At 39.9% G+C, this 27,888-nt stretch overlaps 1 protein-coding gene across 1 annotated transcript; it reads right to left on the bottom strand.

Annotated features, from left to right (window-relative positions):
* Positions 1 to 155: 155 nt before the first annotated feature.
* On the bottom strand, positions 156 to 26,570 carry phf2 (PHD finger protein 2). Its single transcript, XM_078283698.1, has 22 exons — positions 26,389 to 26,570; positions 17,323 to 17,408; positions 16,684 to 16,798; positions 15,931 to 16,091; positions 14,881 to 15,022; positions 14,482 to 14,668; positions 13,880 to 14,042; positions 12,912 to 12,999; positions 12,455 to 12,561; positions 10,820 to 10,911; positions 10,641 to 10,730; positions 9,771 to 10,127; positions 9,279 to 9,395; positions 7,812 to 7,927; positions 7,417 to 7,595; positions 7,214 to 7,278; positions 6,271 to 6,437; positions 4,992 to 5,290; positions 4,019 to 4,114; positions 3,807 to 3,916; positions 3,404 to 3,719; positions 156 to 2,508 (listed from the first exon to the last, which is right to left on the bottom strand). The coding sequence occupies exons 1-22, from the start codon at positions 26,484 to 26,486 to the stop codon at positions 2,420 to 2,422; spliced, it is 3,240 nt and encodes a 1,079-aa protein (XP_078139824.1). The 5' UTR covers positions 26,487 to 26,570; the 3' UTR covers positions 156 to 2,419.
* Positions 26,571 to 27,888: the final 1,318 nt, after the last annotated feature.

Below are 27,888 nucleotides of genomic sequence, written 5' to 3'. Positions count from 1 at the left end.
TGCTTGTTCCTCTGGATTTGCCATTTCTTGATGTCTTAAAAAAGTGAGTCATCACCTCAAACAGAATTGTCTAAATACAGAAAAATATAGATTCAGGTCAAAAAGGATTGTAAATACCTACTAGTACTGTAAATAACAGTAAGGGAAGACAGCTACAACAGGTATCATTCACTGTCCTGGCACAGTGGATGTATTTAATAGGTTGGACATACAAAAATAAACCACAACAAAGCAACACACATATTGTACAAATAAAAACCTGAAAATGTCCCACTGACAAAGTTTGATCGGAGCGCATCTCATTTCCAAGAAGTGGACGCATGATTTACATCTGTGACTAAAACACTGCTATTGAGTATAGCACATTAAACTGTGTTAAGAATGTACATACGTTCTGACCAAAATAAAATGGCATGATGGAGGCTTTTGACGTAGCTGCTTAATAGTAATATTAACAATAATAATAATAATTATATGTAACATCTTAAATGTTGACCATGATACCATGACAACATTGACAGAGTGAGGACAGGATGAATATAAAATTGTTTACTAACACAAACAGACTTCTAGTGTGTAAAAACTTAGTGATGCCCCTCCCCACACACACACAAAAATAAAAAATAAAAATAAAATAAAAATAAAAAAAATAAAACAAAAATTGGAGTTTGCTAAGGGTAATTTCACAAGTTGATGAAATATTCAAAAACAAAACTCTTAAGAATTGTACAAGTATAAAAAGCTACAAACATTAATAAATTACATCACTGACACATAAACACTTCACAAGGTGCTAGTAAAATAATTCTGAAACCCTTCAGGATACTAGAACTTGAACAAGAGGCTGGTCATAGAAACTTTGTTTAAATGTTTTTTTTTTTTTGTCCTTTTTATATAATTTTCCTCAAAGCTTCGTCTCTTGTTCAAACAGAATCACAATACAGTTAGCTTTGTGTATGTAAGGCCATATGACGATAAATGTATTATTTCTTCAGTTGTTTTCCAGGCAACACCTTAAGTCTAACAACAACAAAAAAATGGTTAAAAATGAAACTCTGCTATCTTAAAAAAACAAAAAAACAAAAAATAAAAACAAAAACAAAAGTTTGAAAGTTCAAAAGTTAGGACTATATATTCATATATATATATTTGTTCATAATTAGCAAAAACTGGTAAAAATGTAGAATTAAGCCTTAAGGGAAAAAGGATACAAAAAGTAGTAATTTAAAAGGCTATGTACAAGCTACATTCTATATACTGTACTGTGTGAAGCGATAAAAATGCAGAGATCAGTCTATAGGTTGTTGGTGCTGCCTGTGAAAGCAAAAGAAGAGAGAAAGTATCCCCATGTAACCGCAGACCTGACATGGATGAGGCTTATCATTAGCTAGTAGGTCCCGCTTTAGTGTTACAGCTTCAGAAATCCTATGCTCTTCATGTCAAAACAGACCAGAACTCAAAAAGTTACTGTGGATCGCTCGATAACTGCCTGTAAATGCTTTTACTGAATCCCATCTGGTTAAATAACATTCAGGTAAAATGAAGTCAAATGCGTCCCGTGGACTGATACATTTGTTTATATGTGATTACACTGGATTAGACGAAGACTGCATCAAATGTTAAAACTGCGAGAGAAAAAAAACATATGTCAACGCTGCGCCCGCTTGCTTTTCTCATACACATTACTCATGAACTCACTTTGTGCTTTACAGTTGTTTCATAAGTCCCGCTTGTGGCGTTCCGTTCCTATCTATGACTCCACACATATAAATAAATACCATCGCTGATAGTGCTTTGCAAAACAAAAGTGTAACAAAATAAAAGAGAGATAAATGCTTGAATAAACTTCAATCAAAGCCGTGGTCTATGATATACGGAGAGTGTTGGCTCAGAAAGGAATACAAAATCCTGCTAATTTTTCCATCCCAACTCTGACTCATCGATCATCGGTGTGGCAATGATAAGCTGCATCCATATAGTAGGAATTATCTGTAAAATCCCCGAACCCCGACCCAAGCGCACATGCAACTGAATACATGCAAGGGATACTTTCAGAGAAATCTTGGAATGACTGCAATGTACTTCTACTTCATGTTTTAGCAACCCCTGATAAACTGACAGCTGTAGTAAAATGAGACATGTTCTCTTAAAAAATATTTATAGTAGGTTCTGTACACTTTAATATCTGAAAGTTATAAAGTATAAGTAGAGGCAAAAACCTATTTGAGTGATGTTCTTCTTAGAAATTGAAAAATGCATGATTTGCTTCTTCTCCCATCTTGTTTCAGTTTTTTTTTGTTTTTGTTTTTTTTGTTTTTTTGTTTTTTTTTTCCGTCGTTGGCTTTAATCAGTGAAGAGGGGTGAGGTTGGGATAGGACCCAGCTCATGAAATCCCAGTCCTACAACAGTCTACTGCATGCTACAGAAGGAGCTTTCCGTTTCGATGGATCTTTAAAATCTTTCCAAGTCTCTGTTTGGCTGTTGCCATGCCTTTCTTTAGCCGCTTCGCTGTGAAAAGAATGAGAGAAGACAGGAGATAAGACGGGATGTTATTGCAGCCGCTGCATGAAAACCGTGTAACTCGGCTTATTTCATTAAAGGGGCAATAAGTACGCCAGTATTTTTACTGGCCCATTCCGGCTTTCAAAACTAAAGACTTGTGTAAGAGACAAGTTCTATCACTGTTGAAATTCCTACTGGTCAGTATAATAGAGGTCGATAAATTTCATAGATTACTTAATGCCCCTTTAAATAAAGTGTTTCAAGTCTGATATGGAAAAGCTTTGTGCAGCATTATGTTAGCTGAGTTAGCAGTATCCATTTTGCAAGGAAAGTGCATAGAAGACTAACATTGTCTAAGGTGGATGCATGCAACAAGATTTTAACTACACATTAACACATTTAGGAGGTGAGGCTGAAAATCCTACATCATCACTTTATCAGAGGCTTTCTCAGAGTGGCACAGCCTTGAAAACAAGGTGAGGGGGGCAACATCGGTGCTTATTTATCTCAAGAAATACGTAATGTAGTGTGCATCCATCCCTAGCGGTGGCCCATTATTCGCAGATGACAACAAAACTTTTCAATTCATACAGCCAAAGATAAGGGAGAAGGAAGGAAGATGCTGTACATGTTATTCCAGCCTATAGAAACCCATGTAAGGGCGGGGAATTCATCTCGCACATGACTACACTTGCCTAAAATTACACCATACCATGTGCGAAACGGGCGCACCTCCAAAACAAAATTGTTTTTACTAATTTAAAGGCACGTCTGGATCTCACGCCACTTACCAAGATCTTAAACTCAACGCTGTTTTGTCTAAATCAGCAAAAAAGATATGGGTCCGAATGTGGGACGCTCTCATCGACTCTCAGTGAAGACGGGAGTAGTCGGAACTCACCTTTGGCCTCTGCTGATCCCCCGCGGTCCCCTTTCGCCGCGTTGCTGTTGTTGGTGCTAGTGGTGTTGGTGCTGTTGTTGGGCGAAGACGTGGACGGTCGCCTCTGGGTGAGGAACACCCCCGGCGCCATGGGCTGCGGCCCCCCCGGCGACTTGCCTGTTCCAGTGTTGTACTCGTGGTCTGTCAGGCTGCCGTCCTGGGAGTCCAGATTGTGCTCCGGCGAGCTACTGTCCTGAGAGATTTTCGGGGGCTCCTCGATCACTATTGCCTTCTTTTTGGTGCTTTTCTTCTTCTTCTTGGTTTTCTGCTGCTCCTCCTATTACAACGACACATACGAGACATTTAGAATTTCATGTTTCAGGTCCCGATTATCGCATCGGTGTCGTCCTGTTAGTCGACGTACCTGATGGGAAAGCTTGGCTGCGGCAGCTGCCAGTCCCGTTTCTATGGAGGCCACTCGTGCCCCGTCTCTGGCGGGCCGCTCCTGTCGGGGAACCGAGGGTCCTACGCGGGCTGAGACAAGATGCGTGCGAGGATTAAGAAGATGTGAGTACACAAGTAAATGATTAAACCGTACAATGTATGGATTCATTCGTCACGGGACGTCCCGCTTACCTGTCGGGCTGTATGGAGTGTCATCAGAGCTTTTCCTTTTTTTCGATCTGGATTTGAAAACAGGATTATCCTCTTCAGACTCCAGCGAAGGGTAAACTGCAAACGACAGATCATTTATTGAGCAAAAATGAATATGTGACGCACAACCCCCACATCATGCATTCATCACTTTCAGAGAGACGATGCACAAAATGAACCCAAATAATATGTTAACTATAAGATGCCACTGATGCATTCAGTGCACTTTTTTTCTGGTTTCCTGCATCTAAAATGGTGGAAGTTTCCAGTGACAGCATGCAGGACAGCTGTGAGACAGCTGTTGACTGCCCACTCTCTCCGCCTGCTCACACCAGGCCCTGCTGAACACAATCACTCAAATGTGGGCATTTTAATTTCTGATAATTGGATGATCAAGATAAAAAATGGTCTGTTTACAAAAGAAGAAAAGAGCGCCCGTCTGTGAGAAAACGCTCACCCTAGCATGAGGATTTCAGAGTGAGAATGATCGTGCTACGACCAACTAATTAGAAACTCAAACAGCACGTAAAACAACAACTCTGAACTGGAGTTAATGGTTTATTAACAAGCTGGGAGGGTCACAACAGTTGTTTTTGGACGGGGTTCACAAAAAGAAAAGTTGCAAGGAGAAGAAATCGCAAATTGGAGCGACACGAAAGGGCGGATTTGGAAAGAACGTACGAAAAATAAACATAAACCCTATCATCTACTCCTAATGAAAACTTCCCGGCCGAATTTAGAAGTGAGGGCCCGCGTGTGGATACGCCAGAGGTCGATCTGTTTTTAACGGCACCTGTTAGCGGCGGCGAGAGAAACGGGCGTGGCAGATAATCGTTTTCTCATCCGTCCGCTCCAGAAACACCTCCGTGACCTCCTGACCCCACTTTCGCCCGTCATCATTTGAGATTCAAAGAACATAAAGACAAGAGATAATGAGACGGGCTTCGGCGCTCACCGTAATCTGAGTCCTTGAAGCAGGCGTCCATGTGATCCTGGTCGTCGTCGTAGTCCATGCTGTCGATGCTGCTGCTTTTCCTGGGTTTCTTCGGGAGGCGCTTCGTGGGCCGCTTGCTGTTGTTGCCGCCGCCGGCCTTCTTGCCGGCCTGCGCGCCGTGCGAGTTGTTCTTGGACTGGCTATTGTTCTTGGACTGGCTGTTGCTCCAGGGCTGCTGCAGGCTGTCTGAAGACGACAGGTTGGCCATGGACAGCATGCCCTGAATGGCCTCCTGTGTGCTGGGGGATGCAGGTGGCTGACTGTAAGTACGTCAATAAGAAATACACAACACATAGCCATTACACAGCAGTCAACACGAAGATGAAGAGTGACTGAGAGAAGAATTTAAACAGGCCTTTGAGTAGATGTAAATGTGATCGGTTGCCTTATTAAACATTATTATGTCTTTTGACACCTGCAAAATATTAAACCTAGTGTGCAATCTGTAAGAGCGGGCAAAAACACTGTCAAATCTAACTATCCTCCATGGACCTGTGGTTGCTTTAAGAAGCAGCTACAAAAATAAATTCCGACCGTCAAGATTACCACCTATTAAGCCATTAACCGGTGAGCTATAACAATGAATGACTATTAAACGTGGTTATAATTAACCGTGGTCTTTTCATTCCCCGCAGTCACCGAGTCATGTTCCCCTTTTCAAAGCAGGAAAATAATTTGAGAAATCAACATATTTTAGCCGATGTTTTCTTTCTTTCTTTCATTGCTCATTTGTAGCTTTCAGTGTGGTGGAAATAGACCATCAAGAGCTGAACAAAACAGCAAACAGTACGAGGCAAAGGAAGAGCCTGGAGCCAGGCTACATTTGACAAATTAACGGTGGATGAAACAAACACTAGCTTAACACGTAAACTGCTGACAGGATCTGTGTAAATTGTTGCTTCAATCACGAGTTGATTTTTCAGCTCAGGGATATCGCAGGCAAGTTATAAAATTCAGCTTTTTCATCCAATTATATCAGTCATTGAGCAGGCCATTTGTTTGTCAGTGGCTGGCTCCATTAAGGAGAGTAAGACTTAAAATTCATTTAGTAAATGAAAAAAGCATGGCAGAACGGTCCACTGGGAGCAATTTAGTGCATAATGCAGTCCATGTACTGTATAGCGCTCTGTGATACTGTACTCCTAGTGTGTTTAGCTGTATAAGTTCCACTGACATTGAGGAAATGGAGTGAAGGAGTGGTTTGTATGGAAAACAATGACGTCAAGACAGATCGCACTACCTGTTGGCGCTGTAGTCGATCCCGCCCACTTGCTTGCTCGCTTGCAACAGGTCAAGAATCCCAGCGGCGCTGCCACCCTTCTTCTTGACCTTAGAGTTGCGACCTTTGACCTCTGGTTTGGCCTCTGTGTCTATGTGTAGAGACTCTTCATCTGAGGAGTCGACAGTCTGTTTTCGGAAGAAGTGGGCAGCGCATAAATAGACATAACAAGCACAAAAACATCGCTTCCAAATCCCCATTTGTTCGTGTGAGGTATGCACTCCATTTTCTTGATTTCTCCGGATTTGAGCTATTTTAGCTTCACTCCCATTCGTTTTTTATTTCTAATTACCGTTTTCCTGCTGTTTTGTGTTTCGTGTTCCTGTTCACATCCCTGAAGCACATTAGCCAAATGTTATCAAGACTGTAGCTTGGTTGAGAGTGGAGTCTGACCTCGCTGAAGACAGTCATGAAAACAGTCGATCAGGGTTATTATATGGCTTCCAATGACCTCTCAGTTAGTAAACATAAGAGCATCTGGCATAAGTCTGTTTCTTCCTCTTACTTCATTCACACCACAGCTATTTCCCTAATCAGTGTGTGGTGGTCCATGGCTCAGGGAGCTTCTCCTTTTGATTCACCCTGAATGTATTTTTTTAAATCCCAGCATTATGGGAGCATTGCAGCATGCTCTGGCACATGCGAACTCTATTGGTACATGATTGGCTTTTAAATACATTCAGATGAAAAGTATTAGACCTCATGAAGGAATATTGCTGGCTGTTTTGGTCCAACGTTTCATCAACAATCAATCACTCAGCCGTCTTTTCATGTGCGATACACAGCGTAGTGTAATCAGAACAAATTGCTCAAATATTAGCTACTTAGTAGGAGAGCGACAGCATTTGATCAGTGGTTGTCAAGGTGATTATTCGGAGCTGAAGTGATGTTTATAGATGCATACCTTGGTCGAGGGTTGGAGCTTTGGTTTTTTGGCTGGCTGAATGGGTTCTCTGATGTTTGACAAAACTGCACAAAAATAGAATAATCACAAATTATTTATCAGTATTTTTTTCCTTGGCTGGCAGTTAAAAAAACTGAACTACTGCAAGAAATGAGTCCTTATCATATGACACATGGTAAAAAAAAAAGTGCTGCAGTACTCACAGGACAGGTCTCTCTTTACGGCATTCTTTTTCCTCCTAATGGGGAATTCGTCTATCTTCAGCTCGCCCTCGTCCGAGACGTACTCGTACTCGTCTCTCACTGGCTTGGCTTTGTCCTCTTTTAGGTTTTGTAATGATCCGAAAACACTTGAGTTGGTCTGAGGTTTCAGCGTCTTGGAGCTGACGGGAAAACCACAGGACAATAAGGGAGTGGTACGAGACTCATCCGAGCACCCGCACCGAAAAGTCCTTGAATTAGGTCTAATGGATATGGGGCTGATAGCCGCATAGCTCTATAATCATCGTAATACGCCACATGAGAAGGTTAACACGCTCTCTTCTGCAAAGACCTTTCGTGAAACGTTTATATGGCAATCATAGCCATTCCATACGTACCCGAGCATTTTCTTGTGAGACATGGTAAAGCTGAACTTGTCTTTATTGCCTGACAGCGGTGTTCTGTCAAATTTGCATTCTTCCTCCATTTTCAGCAGGGAATCTGGTTTACTATTCTGTAAAATTAAGAAGGGAATCATTTATTGTAAGTAAAAGTAAATTAAATCACCATGACAGGGATGCAAAATAAGTAATAATAAATAATACTAAGAGGATTGTGCAATTAACTGAAATGCAAGCACACAAATTTTCAAATCGTCCCCACTTAACACACTAGGTTGTATTAATTTTGTATTGATTTAAAGGCATGTGATGATGAGGTGTACCCTGAAACTGAAACCGCTGAAATAAAAAAATAAAAAAATGTCTTATTAATATTTTTTTCATCAACACTCCATTATCAGCAGGGAATCTGGTTTACTATTTTGTAAAATAGTAGAAGAAAAGCATAATCCATTTAAGTAAAAATAACATTATTGTTACAGTAAATCACCATGATGTTAAGAGAACTAAAACAAACCCTTACTAAGCGGGATGCAAAATGGCTCTCATGAAATGACTGTGTTATTAATCCCTAACCCTAACCCAAAAAAGACACATTTTCAAATGTTCACCACTTAACACAATAAGTTGTAATAATTTTGTATTAATTTACAGGCATGTGATGAAGAGGTGTAACCTGAAACTGAAATTGCCGAAATGAAAAAAATCATATTGTCTCATGCAGTATTTTTTTCATCAACACTAACATACAGGCCTAATTGCTCTGCACACTGTACAAAGAGGAACTGTGAACCTTTACACGAATCAACTGTGATCAGAAGTGAAAATGTGGTCTCCAGTGACCTTGGTAAACATCTAACAGGGTATCCACTCCATCTGCAAATGTTTGGCCTGATGTGAAGGAGCACTTGGATCGAGATCCTTGGAGGGACTACAAACATTCCAGAGCAGTTTGGCATTGAATTTTCCATGAAACTGAAGTCCTCTAATGTCTTCCGTTCAACAGAATTACACTTTTGCTCCAAAAAAGCTTTCCATGTTGTTCAGAAATAATGATACAACAAACTTTTTTTTTTTTTTTTAAGATGAGGGCATATGTAAATACTTAGATGGAATGCAGTGGATATGGACGTAGCGTAATTCCATTAGGTAAACTCTGGGCGGGCGAATGTTTCTGGAGCAGCTCTGATGAGCTGCAGGCCTAAAATGTGCGACTTACGCCGCATCATTATTTTCGCTGATTGCTTTGAAGTGAAGTGTGCAAATCACTTTTGGATGATCCGGCATTTTTTTCTGTTCAGCTTCTCAGCTTGTAACCTTTGCAACTACTTGAATCTTCTTTCAAAAGGACGTCAAGCTTTAGTTTATTTTAACTTTTAAATTGTTGTACTATTTACTTTGGCCTCACAACCAACCGTTTGCTTGAAATCCACGATAAAACCTTCTCAGCTGAACAGATCTTACCTTATACTTCCATTTTGCTTCAGTCTTGTTTTTATTCTGCTCTCTCATTTCAAACTTCTCCACGTTGTTCTGCTTTGATATTTCTTTCTCTGACATACTGAGGACATTCTTAACAGCCTGAAAAATGTAAAGTAAGTAAGAAACAATATTACCATAAAGAATAAATCCATGATGTTAAGAGTAACTGTGGGGCACTTTTACCATTCTGCATCTAGTTAAACTAGACCAACTCTTTGCTGGGAGGGATGCAAAATGGCTTTTACACAATTATTGCTGATGGAATCATGAGATTAAGTGAAATTCAAAGGATACAAATGTTAAACATTTAACACAATAAGTTGTACTGATTTTAATTTAAAAAGGCATGCCAATCAAGTGTTACATGAAAGTGAAATTGCTGAAGTGTAAAACTTTATTTTCTCCTTGGTGAGATAACACCAGTAACATTACAGTAACATCACAGTTTCGATAGCGTAACAAGATTCCACTCACCTTCCCCTTCTTCGGCTGGTCCATCTTACTCAAGATGTCCTTTGCATGGGACTCCAGAGCTGCGAAGCTGGAGGGTTTAGGAGGCGGCGTAGTCTCCTTCGCCTTCTTCCCTTTCTTCTTTCCTCCTTCCTTGACCTTCGGCACCTTCGGAGGCTTGGGGGCCTTGGGCATCTTTGGGGGTTTGGGAGGCTTGGGTGGTTTGGGGGGTTTGGAGGCTTTCTTTCTGGTTGCTTTCTCTCTGCTGGGTGAGGGGACGTGGGCCGGGGAAACAGGCTCTTCAGGCTCTGAGTGGGTGGATGGTGGCTCCTCAACCGGCACCTTGATGCTGGGCTCGCTCTTAATGGCTTTTGTGGCATTCTAGAAAATAAAGCAGGTTATGATGAGACGTGTGCTGTGAGCTGTTATGCAGTCCTCCTTGATTAAAACCCACTGTAACCATTAAAGCTGCACTAGGCAAAATTGTAATGGAAAAATACACTTAGCAGCCTATATCACAAATAGGGGCTCTAACAGAGAAGAGTCCCATTCCCCTTCATTTCATAGATACGCACAATTGAAATTCTGGTGTTGGGTATGGTTACTGGCAGGAAATCTTTTCAGCGCACAGGAGGTGACGAATTGAAACTTCATGGCAAAATCCAAAACTGTCTCCTAAACAGCAGCAAGTGAGCGCTCCGTCCAGAGAAAGCTGGACTCCTCCACACCTCCACCTCCACCACACAGTAAGAGAAATTGCCTAGTGCAGCTTTAAGACTGGTTAACATAATTCCCTAATGGCAAATGGCAGCTAAAATGTATGGTGACACTGTACTGAATATGTTTGGATGATGATGCTGATGATGATGATATGTCAAAAGAAAAGAGAAACACCTCTGAAATTCTGATCTCTTTGGCAAGATCCTTAATGAGCTGTGTGGGCTTCATATTCTCTGGAAGCTCGTCCTCATGTTCGAGAAGGGCCTGTTAGGAAGAAGACAAAACTGTTATCACTTGTCATAATGTTCTAGCTGGACCAGTAGCACCAGATATAAACCCTGATATGACCATACCTGTTTTTTAGTCCAAGCTCTGAATGCTCCATTAATGATTTTGGCACCATGTACCAGGTAGGGGGCTGGCTGCTTATTTCCTTTATGTAAACCTGCAGCAACAGAGATGCAAATGTGATCAGTGAATGAAGATGTGTTCATACTTTGAGAAGTAAAGACCATTAACTTGAAAAAAAAAGAAAAAAGAAAAAAACAAAAATAGTTAAAATAGCTAAAATTATTATTTACCCTGCTGCAGAATTCACATTGTACATGGATTGTGGACAGTGCAGCCTAGATTTATACAACTGAACAAGCCTCTCACAAAGATAAAAATAAATGAGCTGACTGTGGTGTTATCAAGAAACACAGCCTGGTGTTTATGAACAGGGAACAGAAGACTGACTGGCTGAGTGGTTAGAGAGACTGTCCCGTCACCAAAAGGTACCAGATTTGACCCTCAAAACAGCCAGTGTGTTCCTCAGCAGCCAAGTGACCTGTTGAAGTATTCTTGAGGCAATAAATGCCTCACTCACTAATTGTAAGCCACTCTGGATAAGCATCAGCTAAATCCCTAACATGTAAAATGTAACACTTTATGTACAGTATATGGCAGGACCCATGGTGATTTCCAAGAAATACGGTTTCCTTTTCCATGTCAGAATTGTTAGCGGTACGATGAAATGAAGCTTATTTGGATGTAAAACAAACATACAATTCTAAAAAATCAAGCTGATTTATTGTCATTGAAGCAGCTCCAGACTGTATCTCTTGATGATTGCACAGCTTTGCTTAACTCTTTTCTTTCTAACTTTGGCAAAGACTCACCAATCTAGACTGAACTATTACAACCATAGGACTGAATTATAATAGTTATAATGTGGATTTCCCCTTAATTACAGTTTAATGACAAAAACAATTGCCATAATATCTAAGTAGTCCTATCAACTCAATCGTTCATCCTTTCAGGGTGTTTGAGTGCACCGAATGCCTCTGTGTAAGGCTTGCCTCAATACTGATTACAGTGGGCTGGATACACAACCACAACAGGAAATAATGAATTGCATCAAGGCAAAGTGAATTGTCCAGCTCAGAGGGAGTACTTCCACTGCACTGAAAAAGCTGACCTTGAAGTTGAGAAGAATAATGGTACAGTAAGGTCTTCTGAGTTAGAAGCAGTGTGCACCGCACACAACAGCAATCTGGCCATAACACACACGCATACACAGAAAATGGTGGAAACATAAACAATTGCCCCAAGCCAGCTGAGGAGAGTTTAAACACTGGCTTGTAATGGAGCAAGTGATTCTACCTCAGCCAATCCTTTTGAAGCTAATCATCTGTGAACTCGGCGATTCACCGATTTAATGACTGAAATAATATTAGAGCATCCAGCTCCTCATCTGTGCAGCAGACATACACCCATATAGCAAATGTGGAAGAGCAGGGAGCCGCGCTGCAGCTCTAAAAGGCAGATCTGACACTGTTTGCATTTTCTCCTGCCTTCATGCATTCTTTTGGAGAAACGGCAAGCTAAATGAGGATATATGTTTACATTAAAATACCGCACATTAATACGAAAGTCAAACACATAAATATTCCATATGTATATAATGTGGATTCATCACATGAATTTATTATTAAATGAGTGTTCACCTTTGAATCGCTCGAGGAGATGCCGTCCCACATACCAGCACGCCGTCTCAAAGTTGGGGAAGGGTGTGAGTGTTTTGACATTTAGCCGCTTCTCTACTTCATATGCTCTGAGGAGAGTAAACCAAGCAGCGTTAGCTACACACTGTCATGCATTACAAACAGGGTTACTGCAGCAAACTATGCAATTTCCAAGATATTTCCAAATGATGAGAATTCATAAACAGATTTGCGGAATTCGGAGCTAAAAACAAGTCCTGAACAAGGCCCGACTGTAAACTATAAGCTTTGCCAAGGCTGAATACGCAATGCACTAAATCCCCCCCAAATTAGGACATGAATATCTCCAGGTCACAGGCATGGCGTATCAACCAATTACCAATCAGACCAATTACCAAACACGACTGACTACAAAGGATGTCAAAAAGGATGAATGTGTGCAGGTAGCAGGTGTCCTAACCTCATCTGCATCTCCACACTCAGGTTGTGGACGAAGTGTCCGGAGAACGCCAAACAGTCGACCGGGGTCAGTATTGCATTGATCCAACCTTAGAAGACAATCACGTCAGCCAAAGCAGATGGTATAATTACAGTGACAGACTAAAGGAAAAATCCACCCATGGATACACTGTTATATTCCATCAATCTGTCATGTTCAGTGCATTCCAGGAGTTATTTTGTGATGAAGTCTTGTAATTGTCATTTTTTGGTGAACCCAATTTCCCTCAACCTGCCTCGTCTACTTCTACTTCAGTTAGTGACTTCCTACATTTCCCAGAATGCCTTTCAACAACCGCCAGAGAAGGTGCCTGAACTGGGCCTATGGGCATATATGTAAATATAGCTAGGTTGCCAACTAATTTGTGAACACTGGGGTGTGTCAAAACACAACATGTCTTGTGGCTGCATTGCATTCTGGTCTATTGAGGCTACTGTCAGTGGAGAAATTAGTCTCCCTCCTCTTCTACGATGGATTTCTCCCTGTATGATTGTTGAATGTCGGTGCAAAATGGTGAATCTAGAAAGAAGCCCTTTTTTTCTTTTATTGTTAGGGACTGACACCAAAACCTGACGCTTACTATTGATGGTTTAGATTGCTGAAACATTTTCTGCTATTAAACTCCATTATAGCTGCACTGGAAATATCTCAATGTAACGTCATGCCATCTACATTTGGCCAGTTATCCTCAGGAATGAAAAAAATACACCATCCATCAACAGAATGGACCCAGAAATGTAAAGTACATTAACAATAGCTTTTTATAATTGTTTAAATGTTTTAGCATGGATTTTTTCCTTTAATCAAATATGCAAGTACACTGCACCTCTATAGCACGCTAACTGTAATTTACACACACTCTCACACACAAAACAGTAGATCATTAAATGCTCTGCTATCCAGTTCAGCTGTATGTGTGCCATTCTGACCTGATGGGATGAACAGAGTCTGGCCTTGCTTCAGCGTGCATTTGTAACACTTGTCCACCTGGTCGGCGAAGAACATTTCACTGTGATTCGACGATGACCTCCAGCGCTCGTACAGAGACAGGTTGGCAGAGGTGGGCTTGATCAGGAAGAAGATCTTCTCTCCCTGCCAAGACAAAAGCAATCAGATTTTCTGGCGTCGTCATCGTCGTATGAGAGACAGCTGCAGATCATTTGCGCCGATAGTCGACGTCTTGAAATTTGACCGTTTCCGTGCCAGAAAGTTCCAAGTAGTTCAACGTTTCCCTCAGATTTTTATTCCTGGCAGGGTGGAGAAGCCTCTGAAACACCAGCTAGACTGGGAGATACTAAAACTCTCCAATGACACCCAGGATGATAATAACATGCATACTTGTGTGGAATCCGGTCAAAATGTTACATTAAAATCACGTCAGGTTAAGGGAAATTGTATAATAAAAATGTAATCAAATAAACTGCATCATATCCATCACATCAGATGGACAACACTGGCTGGCTGATATCCAGTTTTTAATAAAAGGCCCATATTGGTCGAACATATCGGTCTAACCCCAGTGGTGACAGACCTTGAGCACATGGTACCAGACGGAGGCGCCGCCGCACTCAATGTGGAAGTCTGTGTAGCTGTCCTTCACACAGATGAGACAGTATTTGGTGACTTTGGGCTTTCCGAGCAGAGCGTCGTCAGGCCAGTAGTTTTCTACCCAGGACAGTCGCCGCACTATCTGGGGACTCTCCACTATGCTGTTCATCCTGTCACAGGGAAACACAAGAAGACATTAGTCAAATGTCATTTTAAAAACTGTATGTTCAATTGTTCTGTGCATTCCTAGTTAAAAAACAGTACAGCTGATATTGCACACGGACATTTGGTTGTATGTTGACTTTTCAAAACAGTCGGGCTCATATGGTAAATATAATATGAGCTGAAATGTGAAATGTGAAATGTGACAAGGCCTGTCTACCTTGTGTCGGAGAATTCCAGGTTGATGACATTTAAAACTTTCTTTCTGTTTGTGCTGTAGTAATAGTCGACAAACTCCTTGAGCTTCATCTTGCTGTCAGTCTGTTTGGTAACATCAACGACGTCCACACCGACATCAGGACCTGGGATTAAAAAAAGGTGTTAAATAGTAGCTCATGAAGAGAATTAAATAAAAAGATTAAAAAATAAATTAAAAAAAAACATTTTCTTGTTGCATGAAATTGTGTTTGACAAAATATGTCTGTTGCAGTATACAGTTTGATTTGTTGCTTTCTCTGAGCACCAGTCAAAAAAAACACAAAAACAAAACAGAACAGTGGCGCCCTCTACTGAAAGGCATATATTACATTCCTTTTTCATTCTTTGAAGTGGAATAGTGACATTACTTATCACCAACTAAAACAAATACATTACATATAATGTGAATTGATTGATTCACAGTGTTGGTAAATAAGAAACATGTCTACATTTTTAGGTTTGCTTTTACTTGAACAATGGTTACATATTGTTTTTACCCTTGTTTTAATTATTCTGTGGATTTGCACTTCAGTACTGTATTCTGTTTTCTTATTCTATGTGTTGTTAATGTTTTTATTACTCATGTTCTTATTTGTCACTTGTAAAGTATTGTGTAACTCAGTTTTGATAAGTACTTTATAAATAAAGATATTATTATTATTCATAGTAGTAGTAATAGTAGTAGTAGTAGTAATGGCAGTACTAGTAGTAGTAGTAGTGGTAGTAGTAGTAGCAGTAGTAGTAGTAGTAGTGGTAGCAGTAGCAGCAGTAGTATTAGTGGCAGTAGTAGTAGTAGTAGTAGTAGTAGCAGTAGTAGTAGCAGTAGTAGCAGTAGTAGTAGTAGTAGCAGTAGTGGCAGTAGTAGTAGCAGTAGTGGCAGTAGTAGTAGCAGTAGTGGCAGTAGTAGTAGCAGTAGTGGCAGTAGTAGTAGTAGTAGTAGTAGTAGTAGTAGTAGTAGTAGCACTAGCAGTAGCACTAGCAGTAGCACTGTTATAAACATTAAAACACATACCAACATAGTTCTCCACATCACTGATGTAGAAGGTGGGAGCTGGCATGGAAATGCCCAGGCCATCTTTCTTCAGAACCTGGATGGGTTCGTTGAAGCCGTTCTCCTCCAGGTACTCCATGGTCAGCTGACCGCCGCTCAGCTTCACCACCACATCTTCAGCACTGCAGCCCAGACACAACCACAGCAGCTCGTTAAAAACTTACACTTCATCTAGAGCAACACGTGACGTGCGTGTTCAAGCATTTTAACTGGCTTTTTATGACGTGAAGAAATGACATATATCCTATTACTCTGCCAGCAAAATGTAAAAAGACCCGACCTGACAGGGGGTTTTGAAATGCTATTAGAGAGTGCCCCCTTGTGGGATTTTTAATATAGTGTGGAATAATGTTTCTCAAAGTAATATTTCTTCAGAGGGTTCCAGGGGGTCTCCATCAAAATGTGGAATAATTTAATTTCACTAAAATTTAATTGACTAGAAGTTATCCCAATTAGAGGATGTGTACTATTATAATTTTACAGTAGGGTTCACTCTCACCCCTTTTATCCCACATACAGTGTAGACAGTTATATTATTCAATGATAAATCAACAACAAAACCATATGGGGATTCCCTGGGACTAAATCTTATGAAATGGGGGTATGCAGCCCTAATGTGTGACATGAAAACGTTTGAGGACCTCCTGTGGTAGAGAAATCCCATTTCTGGGCCTCTAGGTTGAGTTGTACAAAAAGAATAAAATTGGGCTTTACCTCGGAAATGTCCTACTGCGGAGCTCTTTTATGAAAACCTGACTGCCATTCTGAACAGCTTTGATATCTGTGCTTTGTCCCGTGTCATGCTTGCTCCAATTCTTTTTCTTTTTCACTGAAGACCAAAAGAGAGTTAAGAAAAAATGAGTATGCAAACATGTATCAAAATCAGATTATAGTCATATCCCACACTGCGAGAAACGTCCATCTTAACAAGTCATTTAATGATCTATTCAGTCTTAAAATCTTATTTTCTTTAAAATAATAAGTGAAAAAAATGCAGGGTGAGATACTTTCACTTCTTTCCAGTGCACTTTCACCTGTTTTGAGAATTTTCTAGAATCACGTCGTAGCATGTTGAAATAAGGCAGATCACTCCACTAGTATCAAGATAATGTCACTTAATTAACAAGTTAACTTAACAAGTTGATTTGCATTGGCAGCAAGTGAAATTATCTCACCTCCATGACAGACTTTTTTTTCTCCACTTATTTTAAGTAAACTAACTTTTTAAGACCCAATACTGGATTGAAAGTACATACATGGAAACATGCATGTACAGTGCCCGGGCACCCACCTACATACACACACACACACACACACACACACACCATCCACTGAGCAAGGGCTGCTACTTACATGTGGATTTGCCGTGGGTCTTCTCGCAGTTTGGACAATGATAAATATCAATGTCTGGAGCGTCATCTTCATCCACCCCAACACAGCTGAAATAAAAAAAAATTTAAAAAAATGAGATTGAGAAACAGTGACATAAACATACATGAATAAACCTTGGTGACAACTTATCGGCAATAGCAACAACTTTAAGGGTTTCTCATTCTGAAACACACAGTACAAGGACAACAGGACCTCACATACAGTGCAAAGGGACAGGACAGTGGAGGACAGCGCAACAGACAGCAGACTATAAATATCACTACACACTGTATATATGCATTCACTGTCTGTGTGCATTCAATATTTTAGCAGTGTGGTATACGGTGTGGTTGCTGCTGTAGAGTGAAGTGTTAATGTAGTGAGTCTGGTGGTGCACTAGTCCGGCATACCATGAGGTAATTATACTGAGTAGAATGAAGAGCATAGAATAAGTTATGATCATTATACAACATAAATATAATTTGTGAGGTGTTTAAGTGGCAATATGGTGCAAAGCCTGCAGTGGCATAAGGTATAATAAATTAATGCAGGAAAACAAAACAAAGGGCATCATGAAAAGCAATGGTTTTCTCTAAAACAATGCATTTGCTTTGTTAAACACGATGACAGTCGGAGCCCAACCCTCCACTCTATTTCAAATAGCAGCTGTCATGGTCACTTGCACAAGCAAATTCCTTCCATTTGGAGCCGCTGCTTTGAAACTCACTGACCTGGGAGTTTCCCAGGATGTTTTCTTTTTTTTTTTCTTTTTTTTTTTGGAACTCCAGTTTTACTACACGGCCTACTCGCTTTCGCTAAAGTCAAATTCAAGAGTGGGTGGTGTCTGGAAATAGTGGAAACGCCTGTTCATAGTCATAACATCTTTTACTTGGTGGGCCTGGAGGAGAACTAATAAACAAGTTTATACCTAAAAATGAAATCATCATGAGCTTCTGTGAACACACACTCATTGACAGTTTTAATGCTTTCTGTTGCATGTATCAACAGAGAATCTCTGATAATTAGGAACGTCATAAGAAGGAATCAACGGCTCATTTGTTGCTCAACAGCATAGCCTTTCAGTTCAGAGGTGTTCGACTGAGATGAACGGTGTTCTACTGGTACTCTAATATCAGACTGCACAGTAGATGTAGTTGGTTCAGACATGCTTTTACCAACATAGGAGCACGGGATTGTTTTTGTCTTTCAACGATGCTGAGAAGCATACAAACTTTGACTGTAAGTCATCTCGTCTTGACTACAGTAAGGCCCTGTCCTCGTCTCATATTCAACTAGTCGTGGAATAACTCCAGACTGAGCAGGATTCTGCTGACAGGTTAATGAGCAAGATGAAATGCACATCATGAAATCATATTACCTCTATTTTAGCGTCTCTACATCGGTGTGTTAGCTTTAGAATTGATTTGAAGAGTGTATTTTTAAACCTGGGCCAGGTCTAACCCCTAACGACACGTCACGTCTTTCAACACCTTATGAGCCGGAGTGCGGCCTCCTCCCCTCCTGGTCACTCTGGAGTTGAGGCTAAAGAGTAATGGTTATATATATATCATCTGTTTTTATCTACTTTATTCTCATTGTCTGTATCTGACCATGACCTCTGAAACTTCCTGTGGGGGGAAGATTTCCCTATGGGGATCAGTAAAGTAGCACATTGTATTTGCTTGTTTTACTCCTACTTTATTATGTAACACAATTATTAGTTTATATCTGTCACTATTATGTCACTATTGTTATGTTTTGTGTTATCTCAGTTTTTAGGTTTGTAAAGCACTTGGTAACACTGTTTTGAAAAGTGCAAGGTAAATAAAGTTCATTATTATTATAAGTGCTGTTATCGCACTTCTGGCATCATTCAGACTAAATCAAGCAAAAAATAAAGCTACAGAGTCATGAACGCTACAAATAACTATTCTATGAATGCCATTTGGGAGACTATAGCACCAGTGGGAATCAAACACCCATCCCTGTCAGTGTTGGTGCCATGCCAGGTCCATCATAGAACTACACTTAAGTATAGAGTATTGTTTTAATAAATGTTTGGCACGCCCACTTACAATGAGATATCTTCTGCTCATTAATTATTGATGGTTGGGCTAAGTTACACAGCAGCTCTGACCATAAAATACTGTAACAACAAACTGGGCAAAAGTCTTAAGTGATGGAAAGGTTGGGAACACAGTGACAACACTGGGAATGGAAGAGAGCAAAGTCAGTTGATTTGATACTGATGAACATTTTGAGAGATCACCCCACAACAGGGTGAGAACCCCAAAAGAAGAACATTAAAATCCTGCAGTGTTATTAGAAATTGCATGCTACCTTATGCTATCAGTAAAAAAAACAATTTTCTTTTCAGGCACTTAAGTCAGAAGCTCCAAATCAGTGGCAATCAAAGTTCAGGCTGGACACTACTGCACTTGCAGGTCTCAAAAGACTCTGGTGTTAGTAAGTTATATTTAATGCATACAACTGTACTTTCATTCACTGTACAAGTTGAACAAAAAAAGAAAGAAATAGACTTGCAACCAGATAGATAGATAGATAGATAGATAGATAGATAGGTAGGTATTTCCTGGAAAACGGCATGTTTAGTGGTTACTTCATTGCATACCAGTAGTCATACATAAAAATTGCAGCCAATAACACCTTCACAGATTTTTCAACAGTGTGTTTTGATCATGTGGGAATTCTGTTCTGTTTTGTTCACCTCTATAGATGAATAACAGCACACACTGAAAGGTTAGAAGCGGGCAATTTTAATGGTGAGGAAATGAATGGCCCCCTAAACAGTCATATTGACCAAAAAATGCATCAATGTGAAAAACATTCAATCAACTACCCTCCAGCCTGCTGACAGTTTCCCAAAGTGACACCTTAGGGTTTGACCGATATGAGTTTTTGAAATCAGGGATACTACTACTACTGCTACTAACAATGATAACAGCAGGTGTCCTGGTGGTTCAGGCGGCTAAGGCGCACACCATGTAACCGAGACGTCTTGGGTTCAAATCCAGCTATGGGACCTTTGACGCATGCCAACACCCCCCCCCCCCCCCCCCCTTCTCTCCATGTTTCCTGTCTCTCTACTGTCAACTATCCAATAAAGCAGAACTGCCAAAAAAACTGGCCGATATCCAATATGAAATAAAAGGCCAATATATCAGCGAACTCATATACTGGTCTAACCCCACACCTGAGCATCTCATTTTACCCTGCTGTAGATGAAAGCAATAGAAAAATAATGTTTACTTATGTTTGATTCATTCCTATGTTTCTGTCTCTGGGTCAAACAAGCAAGGTGCCAAGAAATGTTGCAATAAAATGTGACCAGGTATAAACATTGTCAAACAAATCTTAACTGCATGTCAAGCCAACTCTGTAAACAGGGAACACATGCCTTGGGAGAGTAAGGCGAGAGCATGACACCATCAATTAACACCCAAGAAGCAAAAACAAACAGTATTGAGAGGCTCGTATTACACAAAGGCTCTAATAGCACACTTATGACTCTGACACAAGGCACAGAAACAAGGGCTCCTGTAGAGCCTTTGCATTTGCGTCAGAAATTTGCCTGGCGCCATCTTGGAGGTCCATTGGGGAATTGACTGTTTGCTAATAATGGCTAAATATAACTGGGCTAGTAAAAGAGAGAAATCTGAAAAAGACCCAGGTCATGGGTGTGAATCCATATGGTCAAGTTCTAGCTGAAAAGTGAATGGTCTGATAAGATAGAATTAAGTAAACTGTCTTCATCTCAAGTGTCTCTACTCCAAAACACTCTGACTTGTAGCTTGAGAAGAGAGCTCAGTTAGCCTAAACAAACAGTTGGTTTTGGCCTTTTTAGCTAGTTAACTAGCCAGCAAGATAGCTTAGCAAAGCAACTAATGTTAATGTTAATATGTAACTACTAGTCACTACTAGCAACTCGTCACATGATGTTTGCTACTGTACATGCCATTTGTTTTAAGAAGACAGTCAGATAGTTCGCTAACCAGATGGTTAGCGAACTATCTGACTACTATGGTTAGCTAGAAACAAGCTGACATAATCTAAACCCAAAGTCAATCAGATGTATTGGTGAAATGATAAATGTCCAGTCAGGAACAGCACAGAAATTACCCATGTCTATTCAATACTGAGACAGCCGGGTCGTGAGTTTGGGATGCAATCCACCATTCTCAGCCATTATTGCCAAGACCTGTGGACCTCCAACATGGCCGCCAGAGGGCACGTTACGCCACCTGAAAGCCCTCTACTAAGGCTTGTTACTTCTAAAGAAAACCAAAGAAAATTACTGTAATAAAGATGAGGGGAGGGAATTCCTATTTTCTGATGTTCACTGACTAGACAGTTTAACTAATAACAGACAAAACACCAAATTGTTTATTGATATTAAATGCATGTTGACTAATGACCTCCAATGGTTCAATAGGAACCATTGTAGATAATTACTGTGCATGCATCCTCACTAAGAGGTTTCAGTAACCCAAGAGGAGTCAGTTCAATAATGCCAAATGTTTCATAGTATTTGCATATTCCTAACATATTCTTAAATGACCTACTGTGGGACAGTCCTATGTGTATTTGTGTCTATGAACACCTCTTTTCTAAAGCTAAAAAAAACAGCTAGAACCAGAACTTGACTGTCATGTCATTGCAATGTAAAGCCTACAGCAACTTCACTGTTAATCAGGCTTTGTGAACTTATTCAAGTTAAGTCAAGTCAGATTCAAGTGCTGTTAACAAACAGGTTTGTCAGAAAAGGATTCAAAGACATTAAAAAACAAGTTAAAAAGAGATAATAAAACATGGCATAATAAGAATATCGATCTATCTATATATCTATCTATCTATCTATCTATCTATCTATCTATCTATCTAACACCAGGGTTGTCTGCAGAAGTGAATGACAGACTGCAGTGAAGTAGACAAAAGAAAAGGAATGGCTGGTACGATGGGAGCAAAGGTAGGTTGTAGACTGCACTGATGGGTATTGAGTCTGGAATTAAATACTGTCAGTGGTACAATAGGGAGCTTTTTCCAGAGGGAGGGGGTCCTCTAGGAGACGGCTCTATCCCCAGCTGTTTTCTTCTGAATGCATTGAATGGCAGTGATGAATTAAGTTGCAAGGCCATGGTAATGCCTTGGAAGTTAGAAGTAGGATTTCATAATCAATACTTGCATTTACAGGGAGCTAGTGAAGATAGACTAAGACTTTGGAAGTGGGTTCATGTTTTCTGGTTTGCATGAGCACAGGCTGCTGGGCTTTGAATAAGTTGGATATTTCTAAGTGCGGAGTTGGGAGAGCTGTGGAGTAATGTGTTACAGTAGTTGAATGTGGAAGAAACATGAATGGATCGGTTTTTACCAGGTCAGTAAAGGAGAAGATATGCTAATCCTACAGATGTTTCTAACAATATACTGTCATATTGGCATATTGCCTTAATGTGATTGTCAACGGAGCGGTCTGACAGAAAGATAATACCAAGAATTTTGACAGATTCCTTTAGGGTAATGCACAGCTTTTGGCAGCTTAGAATGAGCATTTCAGATGTATCTGCACTAAAAATAGGAAAGCTGTCATCTTGATGTCTGTAATAGAGGATTCAAGTTTATTTAGCTGTGCTATATCACCGGGTTTTAATGCTATGTACAGTTGTTTATCATCTGCATAAGCGTGAAAGAGATCAGCATAATTAAAGATGATGTGCAACATGTAGAGTAAGAACAAGTGAGGACCTACGACTGAACCCTGAGGGACACCGAAATACACTTGAGAGCATTCAGAGTGGTCTAAAAGGCAGGTAGAGGATTTAGATGCCAGCAGGGAGAATTGCTGCAGTGAAATTAACAGTAAAATGTGAGAGATTCAATGTTTGTCTGAACTTTTACATCCAAACGACATTTAGGCTGCTATAGTATATAGTGTTATCTGCTACCAATCAGAAAGTCTATCCCGATATTGCTGCAGTCACATCTTCTGACTTTTCCAGTTAATTTTCCATTTTCTATGCAGTATGACATCACTGATTAGGGGGCAGGGCAAACTCTTCTCTCTTGTTTCTGACATGTGACAGTTGTGAATACTTTCTAACACAGACCAGACTGCTCTAGATCAAGTAACATATTTCAAAACAGAAATTCAGTGGTGAGACCTGAAAGTGAAAGCCTTTTAAAGAAAAATGAGTTTGAAAGGAATTTGCACTGCATGAAAAGTCAGGGGTGCGATTGTGGCAGCAATCCAACAAGCATCTTCCAAAATGATCAAGCTAGGGTCCTAATACCACTATTATCATAAAACATCAAGTCATATTTAAGCTCAACCGAAGTGGTAACAATACCTGATATGTAGTAGGTAAATATGTGGTAAGAAGAAGTAACCACCAGTAATTATTTTGTTCTAAAAAAAAATACCAGGAAATTAATCGGTGTATTATGTGGAAACCTGGAAGGTAAGTATGGTAACAAGTTGTATTACCAAATACTCACTGGTATTAACATTAAAGGTGCATTGTATTCAGTAAATGTGGAGTACTCTTGTTAATTCAGTGTTACCAGGATCATAGCTACGTTATTCATGGGTCATACTGTGGCAAGAAGACGGTAAAATAAAGCGATGACATTCACACAGCAATTTTACAGCAACCAACTGATACATTGTTGTATTAGTAAAATGCGTTAACATATCAGTGACCAAAAAATTAATGATTAACACAGTGGGAAGAGGACTGTAAAATAAAGTGATGACACATTACAGTTTTGCAGCAACTGCACAATATTTTGAAGTATTAGCAATGGTAAAGATAGGGGACTGAATATAATGCACCTTTAATGTTAATACCAGTAAGTACCTGATAATACAACTTGTTACCACATACTCAATGGGTATGTTTCCACATAATACACAGATTAAATCCTTGGTATCTTTATATTAAGTGACAAAATAATTACCAGCAATTACATCCTCTTACCACATGATTATCTACTACATACCAGGTATTTATTGTACTGTCAAATAAAGTGGTACCCTTTGCCACCTCCAAGGCAGACATACAGTATCTGCAGCTCACTGCGTTTCACTTTCACCACAGAACATCCAAACCCACATTGTTTGGACAGGACTTTGGCTGGAGTATACTCAAACCTGGGAAGCACATATGACCTGATATGCTAATTGTAGGCTAAAGAGATTTTTTTTCATATATAGGCTATTATATTGACATCAATTTCTATATGATACATAATCATAAACATGTAACACACCTGGAGAGGCAGCAGAAAATATATAATTTGTAAAAGAAAAAAAAAATCACAGGTTTAAAATCATAAAAATGTGTATGGTTTTGGACACAAGTCGCTACAGGAATATAGTGATACCATAGGAGATAAAAAAAAATAAAAAATAACAAAGTACAATAAAGTAACTACAAACTCACTATTGAGTACCACAGACATAGTTATATAGGAATATGCTGGGAATATTATAGTGATATTCATTTTAACACAGGCTATTACGAGGTTCTTATTCATCATAAGCCTTATTTTGACAACAAATCCATCCATTCTGGACCAAATCTCTTTTATAATCGTATTTTGTAGTAAAAAAAAAAAAAAAAGGTCTCATATGGTTTTGAGATTTGTAATTTGATTTAAATAAACCCATCCATCCCTCTGGATGGCCTGCTACTGGGAGCCTGAATGATTGGATTTGTTACAAGCAGGGATGTAGTGGAGGGTAAATCCACTTAAACTCGGTTTAGCCACCTTTTGGTTTGCAAAATAGAGTTTACCCACATTTTTAGGCTGACATTAATCTTTATGACATAAATTCATGGTGTATAACACAGTAAGTAGCATCAAACTGATGTAAGCTATGTAAAGATAGGTCTTTTAAAGGTTATAAATATATGCTTTTCTGAAAATATTACTGGTTTTTGTTTACATTGGTGGTTGTGATGGTTTATGATGATCACTAACTGGAGGTCATGGCTTACCCTGCTTTTTATTCACCACTACATCACTGGATATAGGGTGCTAAGGTTACAACCCAGCCAGGGGAGCATCAAAGGGTTAATGTTCAGGCGCGTAAATACTGTTCAATGCTCTGAAGGGCTTGTTCACTAAACGATACAATATTACCAAATCATATTTTATCAGTCAGACATCCACAGTGCTGCCGAAATGCGTGAATCATGAACATGGATGGGTGCAGGGATAGACTTGTGTAACAACAACAACAACAAGAGGGAAATATAACATGATAACAGGGATTTGACCGAGATCATTACAGCCTTATGTACGGCGGGGGGAAAGCGACGAGCGGCGGTGGATGATACGTCCACATTTAATCACAGTGGGACAAAAACACCAATGATAGTTTAGATTATTTGCTAGCCAGCTCACTGAAGGCTAATAAATGTATTCTTTTTCTCCCCCAAAGCTAAGGATATCCAATACGGGCTATTGTCAGCCATAGCTGCTGGCAGGAAAGCTATACAGGCTGAGCTCAGACTCGGGTCGTGATTTTCACCCGTACTCTGTCAAAACACCCGGCAAAGCTAAGGAAACGGCTAAAATATGACAACATATGCCCATAATATACACGAAATACAGTCTATAAAGAAGCTAGGAAGAGGGAAATGGAGACAAATGAGCGGCGAGTCTACCGAGGCTTCCCCCGCTGCTGCCGTCCGTTCATTACAATGGTAATGGTTTAGTTTGGGGCTATGCGGGGGTGTTAAATACTCATTAAGTGCAAGTAATAGTCGAAGCCCACACCAAAATCACTCTATTAACCGCTGTATTTTTTATAAGGAGAATGTGTTTTGTGTTATTCGCTAAAAAATGTCACAACCCCAGTCGGCTATATTTAACTCCGCCTTCTTCTTCTCCAAGCGGCCTCTCTTCAGATGTAGACGAGCGACTGAGAGCCACAAAGCTGTCAAACGCATTAAGACCTCGCCATTTTTGTTTTTATTTACAAATGCAAACCACCACAAAAATATCATAGCGAATATCACGCCTTACCTGCCGTGGAACCAGTCCTTGCAAGCATCGCACTCGATCATAAACTGGGTCACGTCGTAAGGTAATCTGCAGATGCAATATACTGGTACAGTCGCCATGTTCAATTCACAACTACGTCGGGATAGACTGGGGGGGCTGCAGGAACAACGTCCTGCAAACAATATGATCCAATATGATCTTCCCCAAAAAAAAACCCAGGGGCAGTCCCGCTGGACACATGAACCTAAATGCACATCTCCATCGCACGAGCCGTGTTTGCATTCAAACGAGCTGGTGGAAATGATGGAGGCTCGTCGTAGCAGGCTTTCCTGAAATGCATTATTATTATTATTACTATGTGCATGCCCCCTGGTGACTGTACAGCAGCGAGGCGGTCATATTGAAAACCCGAGGAAAATGTATCCTCGCGCTGGGAAAAAGAAAAAAGAAATGTTACGTCAGGGAGCAGGTTAATAGTGTTCCTCAAATCAGATGAATGAGAGTCCCGACCGACACTGCAGCTATTTCAGCCTCGGTCTTCCTCCAGTACATTTGGAGAGGAGTCTTGGTCAGCAGAGCGCATTACAGATCCGGCAGGTCCCTTCTCCGTCCATACAGTCAAAATAACATGTGCATTATCAGCCTCCAGCTGGTTATGAAATTGATTGAAAATTGATATCTCCACACGGCAGACAGCTCAGTGCCGACTGCTCACACACATTATTAGGCTATTTTAATTTCCAAATATGGATTATTATTAGTTTTAAACAACAACAGTAATAATAATACTAACGACAACAACGATGCTAATAACAACAATAATAATAATAATAACTAATGATTAACCAATAATAAAAATACAATTATAGAGTGATGTAATGGTAGATTAAAGGTGAGTAAAATATGACCTCATCACTGATCACGGTTGAACCAACAGTAACAAAAAATTATATTTTCACAAAAATATTAAGTTATGCTTCTACCCTAAAACCTGTATCCTCATATACATGAGTTTGAAACTAGCTTGCTTACTGTCATGTGTCTATAGTGAATTTACTGTATGTCATAAAGGTTTGTCAGCCTAAAAAAAAAAAGTGGTAAACTATATTTTATAAATAACAAGGTGGGTAAACTATGACCTGATATATGACAAAAATCAATTATTTTTTCAGGAAATAATTATTTTCTCCCCTTAAAACCCGATCCTGATAAAAATCAGATTTGAAGTGTTTTAGAATGTTTTCTATCATTGGCAGTTTGTAAAATAAGAGGATCAGCTCAAAGTAAGGTACTTTCCACATCCGGAAGGTGGCAGGCACGAGCTTTCAAAGCGCTGTTCACTTCTGTCTGCGTGCATTTGGAATTTCTCACTCTAGTACCCTTTAAAAATTAAAAGCAGGAATTTAAATATGCAGAGTATCAGTCAATGAGCAGGCAGAAGGTGTAATGGCAATGCCAAAACACGGATACAATATTCTGAGGGGAATAAAACAAAACAAAATAAAAAAAACAACCAACTAC

This window comes from Centroberyx gerrardi, chromosome 5 (assembly GCF_048128805.1).
Source record: "Centroberyx gerrardi isolate f3 chromosome 5, fCenGer3.hap1.cur.20231027, whole genome shotgun sequence".
Classification (NCBI taxonomy): Eukaryota; Metazoa; Chordata; class Actinopteri; order Beryciformes; family Berycidae; genus Centroberyx; species Centroberyx gerrardi.
This window is presented reverse-complemented; position numbering and strand designations above follow the sequence as displayed.

What these genes read in the sequence shown, in the direction of transcription:
- phf2 (XM_078283698.1), bottom strand. Translation starts at nt 26,486, where the DNA reads ATGGCGACTGTACCAGTATATTGCATCTGCAGATTACCTTACGACGTG. An exon ending in CGCAGTAGGACATTTCCGAG is followed by an intron (nt 16,092 to 16,683) that starts GTAAAGCCCAAT and finishes TCTGGGCTGCAG; the next exon opens with TGCTGAAGATGTGGTGGTGA. An exon ending in ATCGACTACAGCGCCAACAG is followed by an intron (nt 5,291 to 6,270) that starts GTAGTGCGATCT and finishes ACGTACTTACAG; the next exon opens with TCAGCCACCTGCATCCCCCA.